The sequence below is a fragment of the Protopterus annectens genome, chromosome 11.part0 (assembly GCF_019279795.1).
Source record: "Protopterus annectens isolate FY-2018-M chromosome 11.part0, PAN1.0, whole genome shotgun sequence".
Lineage (NCBI taxonomy): Eukaryota > Metazoa > Chordata > Ceratodontiformes > Protopteridae > Protopterus > Protopterus annectens.
This window is the reverse complement of record NC_056745.1, coordinates 570602129-570614610: the sequence shown is the minus strand read 5'-3', so window position 1 is coordinate 570614610 and position 12482 is coordinate 570602129. Positions and strand designations below refer to the sequence as shown.

Here is a 12482-nt window from a genome sequence, read left to right as displayed (position 1 = left end):
TGATACCCTTAACATTCGGGTTATGCATGACACCACTTCTTCCTAAGCTTTAAGGTATTTTAGCTCTTGGAACTGGCTAGTCTCCACTTCTGTCTTATCTGTTGTTTGTTTTCTCACACGAGTCTAACTAATGGTCCCCCTACTTGTCTAGCTGCCTCTACTCTACAGCACAGATGTATAAAGACAAAAGTAATATCCCCAATATTTTACACTTACTAGAAACCAGGAAGAATACCTGGGCCTCTTGGGAAAAGAACTCCACTGATGCCTCTAATGCAGACTATATCACCCACCATAATCTTGGAAAAAAGAAATGTATAGACAAAAAGCCCTGCATTGCAGAGCTAAATAGTCTGCTGTTTTAGCAAACCCTAGACACTTCTAGAGAGAAGTCAACACTGTATCAAGCAACAGAATAACATACCTAACAGCACACACCTTTCTCCCCTAAAAAATTCAAAACTGCATTTCCAGATCCTGTACCCCCCTCCCCTAAGTTGTTCATCTCAAGCTTTTGACCACTTTTTTAATTTCTAAACCTGACCATTACAACTTACCTTTCCTCCTAAAAACATATGCAAATGCAAAATGTTAAACTACCTGATAAATTATCTAGTCATGGCCAGTAACGACCTGATGGTCCATATCTCTGACTTCTTTAGCAGTGAAAGGATTACATTTTACTTGTACCTATCATCTCTATCAATCAATTTGCAATGGCAGCTTACCTAGTCAATGGAAGGAAGTAACAATTTTCCTCTCCACTAAACAAATTAGCCCTCATACCTTTAGCTGCCATCCAGTCTCTCTCTCTCTCTCTCTCTCTTCCTTATGGTATCTTCATGTTTCTGATTTCTAAAATCTTACCATATTCTGTTTGGGTTTCAGCATAACATTACAACTGGAAGAAGCTCCCCAACCTGCTATTCTTTCTTTAACAGACTCAGTTCTAACATCCATGAACAATTTTCCTCTTCTCTGGTGGCCTCTCTAATGACTTTATCAAAGCATTTTTAATGTAAATAACCATCTTTAACTTAGATCCCGAAGTTTTATCAATTTTTCTAATTATGCCACTAACTGGTATAAAAGCTACTTGTCCAGCAGATCATTCTCAGTGGGGATCATCTCTAATATCTCATTTCTTGCTCCCTTTTACTCAGACATCCCCATAGAATCTGTCTATAGATCCTTCTTTTTCCGTTATTATTAACTCCTTCTCCTTTGGCAAGGGCCAAGAGGCCCCTGGGGCAGCAAAGTGGTGCAGTGGTTAACACTGTCATCTCACAGCAACAGGTTCTCCAGTTTGATTCTTGGCTGGGGTGCCTTCTGTGCAGAGTCTGCATATCCTCTGTGCATTCACGTGGGTTTCCTCTGGGTACTCTGGTTTACTTCTGACAGCTGCGGTGGTGCAGTGGCTAGCGTTGTCATCTCACAATAAGAGACTCTCCAGTTCGATTCTCAGCTGGAGTGCTTTCTGTGTGGAGCCTGCATGTCCTCCCCGTGATCAACTGAAATTTAAAAGACATGCAGGTAGGTGCATGTGTGTGTGCCTTCTCTGAAGGTTGGGCACCGGGCTGGCAACTCAACACTGTAAAAATCAGTGACAATCATAAGCAGACCAGAGATCTGCTGTGGCAATCTCTAACCAGGAAAAGCCAAAAGACTCTGGCTTTCTTCCACATTTCCAAAGACATGCATCTGCAGCATTTCTCCCCAGGCCTCTTTTGAAAATAGGCTCTGTCCTTGTTGGACTTTAACAAATGTTAAATAAATAAATCTTAACAGTATCCATAATTATGCTGATGACATGGCCCTCACTCACTCTGGATCTTCCTTAGACTCCATAAAGTCTGAACTCTTTCAGGCTATTTCCATTCTTTACACCTGGCTTGAAGGGAAGCAATGCATTCTAAACTGGAATAAATAAATAGTATGCTCTTCAGGACCTCTGCCAGCCTTCAATCTATGCTCCCGCACAACTTTCTCTCTCTTATCAGGATCACTGCATATTCACACCTATATGTACCTAGGCCTTTTCTTTGACACATCCTGCTCTATGACTTCCCATGTTAACCTCATTTTAGTGAAGAACCAATACAACTCTCAAATCGATGCATGTAGAAAGGTCTTCCAGTCCTTTGCCTCCAAGAGGTGTTCTGCCATGGGAAGAAGGATTCTCATGCCACAACTGGAATACAGTCCCCCACTTGTCACTAAATCTTCCAGTAAAAGCCTTTACACTCTTCAAAGTTTATCTAACAACATCTGATGTTTTATTCTGATATCATTAACATTCACGCATCAATTCACTATTCTTTTTTGGGTACTTACTTATTATCGGAACCAGATTTTTCACGGCAATAGCGGCTGCTGTCCAATCCTGAAATATCTTCATAAACGTTGTGAAAAAGTTGTTTTATGTGTTTCTTTACCACTACGTCTTCTTTTCTTTACTGTTAAGAAAAAAGACTATCGCTGCTTAGGTACGCTTCTTTATATCTTGGCTTACTGCCACTGCATTGCAATGGAACATGAGCATGCCGTATAGTACACTGAGAAGCTTAACAGTCATGTTGCACAAATTAATTTTGAAAAGAACGATGGCAGTACAAAGGCTTCTGGCTTCCCTTGAAAGTCATTGACCATAACCCTGACAGTGTCATATACAAAAAGGGAAGTAGGTGTTCCGAAAATGTTTCCCTCAGTACACGGAGCTGTGTGTGTGTAAAACAATGACATCGGCACAGACAGTATAAATTCACATTTATTTGTGCAGAACTAGGATGCTACAAGGGTTTGAGAACTACAATTTCATTAAAACACACACGCAAGCTAAATGAAAACACTAACATGGAAATCATCCCAGCTATACCATCAGATCTTCTGTCTTTCATCTGACAACAGCAGTTAAGGAAGAATACAGCCCAAATTATTACCGTTACTTGACAGCATTTGCTGCCACGAAAAAAAGGAACATTCAGCGGACGGACTTGCAAAAAGCAACATGCTGGCAGTAAAGTGCATACAGAAACAAGTACAGTAGTTTTTTTGTTTTTTTACATATCTTGGATTACACTCCCGAAACCAGCCTGTAGTGTGAAAGAAAACACAGTAGATAACTTGTGCATAACATTAACAAGCATATGTCATGATCGGGAAGTGGACATTATTGCCGTGAAAAATCTGGTTGCGATAATACGTAAGTATCCTTTCTTGTATAGAGTGGTTGACTGAAAAGGAAAGATATGATTTTCACTTAACTCTTACTTTCAAAACCCTCAAACTAAAAAAAACACAAACAATCTTGCTTCAAAATTATTGTCCAAACTCATGACTTTCTCTCTAAGATCCCAAATGGAAGGTTCTCTGGCTTCAAACCTGCCAATAATTTAGTCTTCTCTGCCTAGATTGGGTGCTAATACCTGGGATGTCCTCTCCCCAACATTAGAAATTCTGAAAGATAGCCTGCATGTAGACTTAACCTTCTCTCATCTTAAAGAAAGAACAGCCTGCTCATATGCACCCTTACTAAAACTACTCCTAACTGTGTCTCCACATCTCCCAATGCCATCATCATATCTATGCAAACAGTGAAATTTAATCAAAACAATGGTTCTGTGACAAGTATGCAATTCATGTGATGACCTTACACAGATGTAATCACAGATGAGCTATACCTTCTGAATATGAATAGCATTTATTGAAATATTTCACTGATTAGGTCTATGTCTTCCAGTAACAAAGCTAAATCCATGAACGTAGTAAGAATGGAATAGTTTCCAAAGTTGTAGTGCTTGTCTGCATTTGCTTAATCCACGACACTAGTAAATAAACAAAGAAAATAAAATGATCTGGTGAAATTGTTTCTTTTCCCAGTGTGACATCAGGTCAGAAAATCTTCTGCCATGATGATATATATATTCTGAAACCTGTACTTTAAACATGTATATCTTTGCTAGTATTCTATATTTTTTACATGGTTTGCAAAGATATCTCTGTTGACAAGACTGCATTTCAGAATTTGTTAAAAAAATGTACTGTCCCACTACAGCCCAATGACAATTTGTCTTCCAAGCCATTGTTATATGAGTTTGTGGCAAATCCCCCCCCCCCCCTTTCTTTTGCTGGGCTGTTTCACTGATTGAATTACAGTATTGGAAGGTCTGAACCTTAGAGCAAGTCTTCAAATTTGGTAATGTTTCCAGCATGCTTCAAAAAAGCCCTACATTACTAAAAGGCAAAGAAAATTCAGTAGTATTTTCTTTCAGGTCTAAAACACAATGATGGGTACACTGCCACATAACAGTGACACCTATGAGGTAGGGAACTGAACTGCTGTAATACTAAGCCATTTATGAATTTAAAATTGTAAATGCATTTTCAATATTATTAATGATATGAGAAAGAATTAGAGAACAGAAACATAAAGAAACATTGAGGACCACCAGGCATCCATAAATTTAAAAAAGGAATCAGGTGAAGAAAGCATGGAGGTGTATAAGTTAACTGCAGAACTAAAAAGCAATTCAAATGCTCAAGTTATTGAAAGGAATGGAAGAAAATATGTGACCAAATATAAAGGCAGGCACTAATGCTCTAGCTTGTTTCTAGGCAAAAAAAATTCCAGCTACTCACTCAGGCTAACAACAGAAAGTATGCAGTCCTGCAATATGGAGCTCCATTCTAGACAGGCATGTTTACGTTTTCAATGTCCTTAAGCACTGCAAAATACTTTTTTCTGGAAGAAACAAACACATGCAAACATATATATTGCCTGTCCTGCACAGGCAGGCTTCTTTGGAAATGGATTTAGCTCTGTCACTGGAAGGAAAAGTCCTAGTCATTGAAATGGTTTAATAAGCTTTTAACTCCTTTACTGATAGCCTTGCTGTGCTAATGCAGGGATTAAGTATAAGGAACTTGCAGTATGTCTAATTTATAGAGATATGGCAGTGGAGAGGAGGCATGCAAATGAAAAGCAAGTTAAATGTTTTAAAATAGAATAATGCCACAACTTTATCCAATTTAAAACTGTTAGTAAACGGCTGCAAAAAGCACATGAATGTGCTGTGTATTTATTTATTTCAGCTGAATCTAGCAGTAGTCTAATTATAGGAACGGCGCTATCACTGAGGTAACTCAGAAAGTAGTCTAGAGGGCAAAGTTCATATCCTGTGAACTTTTGTGATACCTGTAATAAAACTGCATTTATAACTGGCTACACAATTCTGAAACACATTGCATGCTATGGATACAGACTGTATGGAAAAATAACTGATAGTATTAATTTAAAGACCGTTATTTTTGTTGTTGTTATATACAGAACCAAGTTGTGCACTGGGACAAAAAAGAGTTTACAGGCAGAATTCAATAAACATTTGATAAAAACGTGCACTTAATTGATATAAAATTACATTGCAAGGTATATCATCTATAGCTATATACTGGTAACACAAGCAAATTGCAGGAAACCTCCCAAAATGAAGGCAAATCAGCAAACAAACCTATTTTGAATGGAAAATAAACATTCATCAGTCTGTGTACTTTTGAGTCAAATCAAAGTACTATTTATACAAAATCAAACTAATCAAATGCAGTCTTGCAAAAAACAAATTGGTTAAAGTGCTTTTTTAGTGAATTGATGCGCTGTGGATGCATTGCCCTCCATATCACACATACAGAATGCTGCGTTCTTTGTAGTAGTGCTATTATGATGGATATAAAGAGACTGCAGCATGGGGATAAAGTGAAAAACACTCCAACACTTAGTTCAAAGAATTTGTATATGCAGTACAGGGAAATGATATGTTTTCAGCAGACTATCAATGTGCTGACCTGCTACCTTTCAAAATATAAGGTGCTATCCATTGCAATGTAAAATAAAGGCTACATTAATATAATGACAAATTAAAAATGCATCAGATTATTTTATTCATTCCAGTGTTTAAAATGTGATTACCTTCATACAATTATCACAATCTATTTTCCTAACAGACTTTCAATGCAACACTTTAAAAATGTTTATATTTAACACTAAATGCTCAGTTTAATATTTCAGATGTCAGATCAGCTTCTACTTCACCAGTACACAAACTCTAAATATGTTTAATTAAAAACAATTTTCTTCTAAATTAGTAAACCTTAAAAAATCAACTTACTTTGTTAAACCATGTTTTGCACACAAACCTACTGATGCAGTAAAAAATGCTAGACCTCAAAGGAGCTGATGTCACGTGAGATAAGTGCCCATGCTTTTCAAGGATATTGGAGCAGTCTGAGAAATGGCAATCTGTAGCACAAATGGTAGGGGGTAGGTACAGGCAAGAGAAATTTCTATAAAGGGCCACCAGAACATTCTCAGCTTCAAATGGAAAGGCATTCATATGTGAAACAATTAGAGCAGGAAAAAAAGAGTGTATTAGTTATACATTTTGCTTGGTGGTGGAATAAATAGAAAATCAGCAAAAACACTGAAAAAATAATGGTGTTGCCATTTCTACTTTCTCCTAGACAGTAATAACATTCAGGTATATGCCAACTATACATTTTCTGCAAAAAATCCACAGTAATTTCAAAGAGGTTAGTAAGAAATAAGAACAATACTATAGTATTTTTGAATAGCATTCAATACTTTATAAGAAACTTGAACAGTTATATCACTTTTTATATAGTTAGCAAATCATTTCAATCTGTATTACAGCACATGTGCTATTTAAATGTTTCAGATAATTTTTTCTTAGACCATTGGCATAACAGCAGATATTTTTATACCGAAAACCAATAAAATTGCAACTGCTCCCAATTTCAGACTTACCTTATACAAAACAACAGATCCATTATCATTTTCAAAAGTGCATGATAAATTTCTACATTTTCCACAGCAAGAGAAAGGACTGGATGAAGGAATATAGACCTGATGCTGTTTGGATGAGAAAATGTTTTAAATATTGATGAAAACTGATGTGAAATTGCCCATTTCTACAACACAATAATTAATAATGAAGGAAAGCATATTTTATAGAAAATAAAGGAAACATGCTAAGGCAAAATAAACAAAGATGAAAGTAAAAGAAAGGCAAAATGGTAACAAGAGCCTTGAAAGCAGCGCAGAACTGGAATAATCCTAGAAACTATTAAGCTGATATTTTAAGGCTAGATGACAAATATCTGAGAGACAGGCAAGCATATTTATTAAATTAACACATGCATGAAGATACACGACAGAAACATGAAGTTTAGTTTCATGAGTTTCAAACGTATAAAATTGAATTTGAGAATAATTGTCCATTCAAATGGTTCTAAATCTGAAGGCATATATCTGCAAGTTTCAGAAGATATACAAAAATTACTTTTTTAAATGACTAAATCAAGCCAAACTATATGTAAAAAATACCCTTACAGCGAAGGCATGTTATCTGCAGCCTGCACAAATAAATATACTAACTCTCAGGTTGTAGTAGTTCAGCACAAAGGGAGCACTTTTCTTTAATATCCTGTTTGCTGAGACATAGTGCACCATCATATTTAGTTTATAGATTTAGTGAGGGTGTGGGGCAATGCCTCCATATCTGGGGGTGCAGGTGACATAATCCCGATACAAAACAGAGGCAAATGTAATTTAAGATATGATTTTAATTTCACAGCAAACCCTCTTTTAGATTGTTTCGCTAGATGTATGATTTACACACATTTCCATAGTGTTCTGGACTACAGACTTCAACTCTTATCAGATACAAGCTATCTTTCGATTCCATTGCTGAAATGAGATTTAGAACTTAAGCATTTTTGTACACACACTACATTTTGGGAATTTCATAAGAAATGAATGATTGCAACAAATGCAGCAATGCAATGATGAAATACTTCTTTTGTGCAGAACTCCGTACCTGAGCCTTTTCAAACTATCTTTTTGTGTTCTTTTCTAATCTTAATTTTAGTACCACATACTAATAATTGTACAACTTTATACTTCATAAGATTTGGATTGCTAGACATGCTATATTTGCATTATTTAACTTGTATTTCATATCTTGTATTTGTCTTTTCCTAGGTTCCCTGTGAAAATAGCCTCTGCCAAGTAAGGCTAACACAGTTAACAAAATGAATATAATAATAATAATAATAATAATAATAATAATAATAATAATAATAATTAAAATAAAATGTAATTGTGTTGCACATATGTGTTTGTGTATGTGTGAGGCTGTAATTGAGGATTTTTCTGAACTAAGCTGCAGTGTCTTGATCTGCAGTTCTGATGTGTATTATATTTTGTTAAATGCCCATCAAATTTAACAGTTTTGAGGTTTAAACATAATTTCTTATATCTGGTTTCTGGATTAACTGTACCATAAATATGGTTAATACAACAGGAATACTTATTCTGTGCCACCAATGAATTTGCTGTACTAACTTGGCTTCAGTCTGGTATACTGCAGGTAAACAGTGAGATAAATATGTTTTTTATTGCTGCATTACTTGAATAATACATTTACAGAATTTCACTATCACATAAAGGAATTAAGGAAAAAATGTCTTAAAAGTTTTACAGAATGGTGCAGTATGCTTTAATTTAATTTAATTAATTTATTCATTTTGATATCAGCTTTCTTCTGTTCAGGGCAGTGGGGAAGCCAGCGTATCCCAGGATTCAACTGTCATAAGAAAGAGAAGCCATCCAGAGTGGGCACCAGTGCCATCACAAGAGTTTCTCTCACACACACACACACACACACACACACACACACACACACACACACACACACACACACACACGTACACACACACTACATACAGTTTGGATGCTCACTATGTACCTTACATGCATATGTCTTTAGGATATGTAAACAAAGAGGAGCACCTTCCACAGGACCTGGAAAAAGACAACAGTGACACAAGAAGGACATGCAGATTCCATACAGAAAGCATTCCATCTGGTAAAGGACTGGGCAACCAAACACTGTGAGGCACCACTGTTAACCACTATTCCATTTTTTCTTTATGCCACCTTCAATGATGTAAACCTCTGGAGCAGACAGCTGAAATACTCTTTGTATGTACAGGTGCTTGCACAGTGCACAGTATATTTAATAACTGCATTTATTGCCTGGACATGCTGGTATTGGATGCTAAGGACAGGCACATCCTAAGTGAAGCATTATTAAAAGATGATTATGCAATTCTCATTTGAGACCATTTTTAAGGGGGATTCTTCTTTGTAGGTGTGACACCCCAACACTGGCCCAGTAATCAAGGAGCCTCAATCCTGATTGAGGCTCCTTGATTACTGGGCCAGTGTTGGGGCGTCACAGTAGGTATTAGTTTCTTCTTCAGTTTTACAAGGTAATAATGTTAGGAAAATGGTGGGTGCATGTCTTTTTACTTGATTGTCAATCTGATTTATATTTCAGTGTGGCTATTTAACTCATTCCTGAGTTATTTAATTTGTTAGTAGAGGTGACTGCCACCTCTACTGCACCCAGCTACTGGTGACCTGATGGGCATGGGCAATCAGTGGTGTGACTGTCAGTTGCATGTGGACATTCTGCAGATGGCCAACATGGGTGTTAAGCCACTTGTTCATCACCATGACCACCACTTTCCCCAACTCCTGGCAGTTAATGTATCCTGCCATACTTTCTTTAGCCTTAGAGAAAGAGACAAAACACCACCCCACTGGTGATATAATTGAGTTAGCCACAGTGGAACTTTCCTGGTCACTGCCCATTGGATTACCTTCATCACCTTGTGGACAGGCAGCCATGGAGGCAGCTAAAGATGCTGCAGAGAATGGAGCAACTGTGGCTGATTCTGCAGAAGATATATAACATAAATGGTAAGACATAAAACAGCAAACATCAAATTAAGATAAAGGAAGGATAGTTAGAAAGAGAGACAGAGAGAGAGAGATACACACACAAAAGCACAAACGTTATCAAGTTTGTATAGTACTGTCAGGCGTACAAGAACCTAGAGAAATAAAATGCTATGTATGAGATAGCAATGTAATGAGGTCTGACCTGACAGACAAAAATGGTAGAATTGCAGGCAGTGTGTCATAAGGGATGGGAGGTCATAGATCTTAGGCAGCTCCACTGTGCATATGTGAGAGAACAATGTATGACTACAGGGCCAGGAAGGTTTATTGGGTTGCTCTGGATGCTATGCTGGATGGATAAGGGACATGGAATGATATGACAACATGGCCTCCTCTATGCCTGCAGGGCAACATGTGGACTATGCCAGCAGAACAAAGCAAAAGCTGCCAAAACAGTGTGCTAAGGATGGGCACCATTTAGCTCTTGACAGTCACATAGTACTATACATGCCAGCTTGCACTACACTGCAGAGTATTTTACAATGACAAATTCATGGGGTATATCAAGGAAGACTGGAATTATCATGGGACTAGGAAGGGCAGTGCATGTAATATTCCAGATAATTACATCAGTGTGCCCTATAGATGGCATGGTTATGGCAGTGGACATAGCAATGTAGGGGGGAAAACCCACAGGTATGCAGTACAGTATGGCACATTGTGTACTTAAGGGAGAAGCATGGCAGGAATATGATATCAACCCTGACAGTGTGGGCACCTCATGAAGAATGAGTGAGTGTAAAGCAAGCTAGCCTGCATTTGCAGTGCATGGGTGTCAGTAGGTATGCAATCCTGCTAGGAAGAGATTCCAGTACTAATAACAGCACAATAATAGGCAAATATGTTGACATGATAACTAGATACTAGCATACTACAACTGGTATATATGTATCCCCTACATAATGACAAGTCCATACATATCTGAGAAGTTAGCCAGTTGTCCTCTCCAGGAGCTGAAAAACATACAAGAAAATGGAGCTGCACATTAACCACATATCCTACACTTGGCTGGCCATTTATTTCTACATTGCATTAAAATGCACCTTTCATGTATACTTCATGTACAACTCAAAGCACTTTCCTTAACTTTCTCATCCCAGTGGTGAAGAAGGTCAAGGTGGCACCTCTTTAGGTCACTGTGCTGGTGTCTTTACTGCTCACCTGAATGTGGGAATGTCTATTGCAACAGTCAGTACACTGGCTAGGCAGAGGCAGACATCTGTCCTCTACTGGAGACCCTCATAAAAAGTCCCCATCAGGTGATCTCAGTGGTCTCTGTACATGAGGTACAGAAATATTTTACATTCTTTCATTCAGAAACTAAGAGCACTGCAGCAGCTATTGCCTTCATAAGTCATTGCCATTTTACAGATCACTTTCTAGAAGAATATGGTAGCATATTCATGTTGATACATATTACACACAAGGAAAAGCACAGATGCAGCAGAGCAGTTTGTGATGCTACTATATAGTGGCACATAAATGCATGGCATGCTGAGGTGGCATTTCGAGTGTGAATGACACCACCATATGCTTATGTGTAGCCTGTACAACCACGTCAGTTTACATTAATGCATTTTGGAACCAACAGGGGCCACAGCAAAGTTTTAATAAATCCTCATACCCTCAGAGGTCATGGGCACCCACACACATGTACAACATGTTTTACAGTCATTCATGTGGGTGCATGGTCAGGTAAGAGCCTCAAAGCATAGCCTTGGTCAGTGTGCATTGCATAAAATGTGCATTTCAGACACAGCCACCCTTGGCTGGCTCATTAGTAGAATTGCTTCACTAGCATCCTCAAACATGTTTGATAAATACTGCCAAAACCATTGCAGTGGTCATCGAAGTAGGACATTTGCTACAGTGATCACATTTGTTATGATGCACAGATCTACTACAGATGTGGTAAGTGCATAGGTGCCAGTGACAAGGCATATTAGGGAATGTTTGATTAAAATCTCTTCTGCTGGACTGCTGTCTGTTGATGTTGTGGGGTTGTTATTAGTATCTGCATGGTGAGAGGGGTCAGGGGCTTCAAGAGAGGTTGTTTGTGGGCTAAGAAGTCTTCTGCCACAGTGCTTTAGTTATGATACCATGAGGTATGTTCGATGGTGGTAAAGCATGCAGACCTTCTTCATAATGGTTCGGGTGAAGGTGGGGGTTGAAACCACTTTCTAAAAAGTGTCTTTTGCTTGGGTGGGTAATTGCTTTTCAAAATGTTTCTCCTTGTTGTGAGGAGTTGAGGCTGATTGCATATCAGAATGTGTCTCTGTTTTTGCTTGGAGGGAAATAGCTTTTAAAACATTTCTGTTGTGGAGGATAGGGGGGGTTATTTTTTAAAAATGTGTCTGTCTTTTACTAACTGAGGGATGTACTTTTGAAAATGTGTTGCTCTTTTGTTAGTTGTTGAGGGAAATGCTTTTCAAAAAGTGTTTCACTATTGTTCATTGGAGGGGAGACACCAAAGGCAATTAAAGGGACTGAGATGGAATAAATATGAAAAATGTTGTGCTGGTTGATGAGGTATATCCTTATATGTATGTATACCACTCTACCTGGGGGCTACCACATGGGTGAGAATGGACATACTCAGGGA

General features: G+C 37.9%; 1 protein-coding gene across 1 annotated transcript in view; it reads right to left on the bottom strand.

Moving 5' to 3' along the window:
• OTOGL (otogelin like) overlaps nt 1-12482 on the bottom strand; it is a 3472886-nt gene that overhangs the window by 62135 nt on the left and 3398269 nt on the right. Inside the window, exon 53 of the mRNA XM_044088067.1 lies at nt 6818-6922. Coding sequence (XP_043944002.1) covers nt 6818-6922 — 105 coding nt within the window. The remainder of the gene's footprint in view (nt 1-6817; nt 6923-12482) is intronic.